This window comes from Halyomorpha halys, unplaced genomic scaffold (genome assembly GCF_000696795.3).
Source record: "Halyomorpha halys isolate HHAL.00 unplaced genomic scaffold, Hhal_1.1 Scaffold168.1, whole genome shotgun sequence".
NCBI lineage: Eukaryota > Metazoa > Arthropoda > Insecta > Hemiptera > Pentatomidae > Halyomorpha > Halyomorpha halys.
Genome location: NW_027111025.1, coordinates 1,483,300 through 1,485,917, shown reverse-complemented (window position 1 = coordinate 1,485,917; position 2,618 = coordinate 1,483,300). Strand labels below are relative to the sequence as shown.

The following is a 2,618-nucleotide window of genomic DNA, read 5'->3' as shown; positions in this document are numbered from 1 at the left end:
GTAATAATATTAAAAATGAATAAATAATAAATGATTACAAAATAAATAAAATACTTCTTAAAAGCCACTATTTAGAACTAAAAAAATATTAACTAATAAAAAAATAGACATTACTTAAAAAACAGCAACTAATAAATATATACAAATTGATTTTTAGAAATAAAAATTAATCATTATTATAAAATTTTATACTCGATATTGAATTCTGTACATTTTAGTAGCAGTTTAATAATTTTAAAAAAAAGTTTATTTTGCTCAGATTCGAACTTAGGATCTCTAACAGTCACCGGGCGCTGGTCATCGATTGAGATCCGTATACTTATTAGACTAGAGCCTTCCTGCAGCCCTGCAAAGTGGGGCAGAAAGTTGGCACAGAATAAATAATTTTGTACTTTTTGAGCTATTATTTTGACCATCTTTTTATATTAATTAAATACGATCCATTTATAATCTTCTAAAATGTTAAAGTAAATTCTTGATTATATATAAAATTACTTTGGACTGATAGAGTTTCATCACTGTCGTTAATATCATTCATGGTTACTAGTTCATTTTTATTCTGGTTTTCAGTCAGTTCAGCAAAATAACTTGCAGGCTCCAGGGATTTAACAAATCCTCTGTAAAATATTGTTCATTAAATATATTAACATGGCTAACAAAGTAAAATAAAAAATGGAAAAATAATAATTTTATTTATTGAACGTACTGGTATTTTTTGAAAGGTAAAATGACTGGTTTCCTTTTCCTCCTTCTTAGGGGGGATCTCCTGGGGACAGCTGATATTCTAATGAATGTGTCCTCATCAGGTGCATATGTTTTGAGATAAAAACTGGAATATCTTCTTTTCATAGATTTCTAAAATAAAAATTGTACATAATTCAAATTTCTTTTTTTTTTTTTATTGTAGCTCATCATCAGCATAAAAAACAGAAAAGGTAATTTTTTTTAAAAAATATATATAGTAAAGTATAAAAGATTAATGTTTTTTAAAAAAACAAAATTAATATTATTAATTATTCTCTGTTTTTTTTTTTTAATTTGAATTAATTTAGCTCAACTCTGTTCATTTCCTGGTATGAGTTGTTTGGGAACACTTACCTGAGCAGACTGCTTGCTCGGTGTAGGACAGCAGACCATGTGAGCGCCAGCCTCACAAGGTTCCGGCTGGTATCCCTTTGCAACCAAGTTACTCAAGCTAGTGCAGTCCCAACTAGGTCTGCAATATCCTTTCCATCCATAAACACTCAAACAGTCATTTTCTCTCAATGCCCCTGTAACATAAAACATAAAAAAATAATTGATATTAGAAATATAATGAGGAAATAAGTGGGATTTGAAGGTGAGAAGGGCACTGGAACAACGGATGGAAAAACGAGTGGTATTCCATATGGAGGAGGATCTGATAAGAAAGGATGTTTCAAAAGCTGCAGTTCAATGGGCCTTTGTGTATAAGATTTGGTGATAATTTCATATTTTAGAAAAAAAGAAGTATGTAACAGTTTAATAACTTCATATTAATTTTTTGTAGGATTAGTAAATTTTATCCCAAGATCTATGAAATCTATTCAAGTTTAAAACAGAAAAATTCTTTTTCTTCAATTTCATATAAGCTAGCTTTGCTATTGTTGATTATTATGATTATCCAAATGAAAAAGGTTACCTCAAAGCAAAAAATACTGATTCTTATGAAGCTTGGAATTTTGATATTAATTGTATTAATAAACTTTACTCAAAAAGTATATGTTTGATTTACAATACAATACAACTAACTATTACTTATATAACTATAGAACATAGTAAGAAATACTTTGTAATAGTTTAATTACTTCATATTAATTTTCTTTTCAATCAGTAAATTTTATTCTAAGAAATATGAAATCTAAATCTAAAACTTAAAACAGGTATTTTTTTTTCACCAATTTTAAATAATATAGCTTTGGAATCGGTTGATAACAGTTTTTCTAGTTGGGAAAGGTTTGCTTCAAGGCAATAAAATACTGAGGCTTAGTGAATTTAATGATTAGCTATTTTGTATTGGTTAACTTTATTTTAAAATTCTACATAACAACTTCTGGGAAAATTAAAAACCCTTAAAACTCTAATTATCATTTATGATAATGATGGTATTTTGTCCATTTCCAAACCTAATTCCTAGTATCATAAATTAAACATTGGTAACAATCCTGAATTTGTTTATATGAATCATTTTTCTAAATACAATATTTTTTTAAAGAACATTCTGTGCCACTTTAACTAAAAAAAAATGATATTATATATTAAAATTTATATCCATCTTATTAAAAAAATGATAACTACTACATAAAAATTTGTTGACAATGTTCAATTTATGATTCTAGGAATCAGGTTTAAAAATGGACTATAAATAGATAGATTTAATGAATAAACAGAAGATAATTGGAGTTTTAAGTATTTTCAATTTTTATGAAAGTCATTATATAGAAGAATAGATGACTCATGACTAGATGACTTCATGACTATGAAGAATAGAGAAAATAGTAAACACTATTCTTTTGAAATGTATTTAAAAGTATACATCTGACTCACAATATAATAAAAATAATTACGTTATATAATATAATATAATATAACTACAGAAT

At 26.3% G+C, this 2,618-nt stretch overlaps 1 protein-coding gene across 1 annotated transcript in view; it reads right to left on the bottom strand.

Annotated features, from left to right (window-relative positions):
* The window catches only part of LOC106678911 (serine protease 28), an 11,175-nt gene that overhangs the window by 4,942 nt on the left and 3,615 nt on the right, over positions 1-2,618 (bottom strand). The window contains exons 2-4 of the mRNA XM_014417760.2: positions 1,099-1,271; positions 707-855; positions 496-617 (exon numbers count right to left, since the gene is read on the bottom strand). Of these exons, the coding sequence (XP_014273246.1) occupies positions 496-617; positions 707-855; positions 1,099-1,271 (444 nt within the window). The remainder of the gene's footprint in view (positions 1-495; positions 618-706; positions 856-1,098; positions 1,272-2,618) is intronic.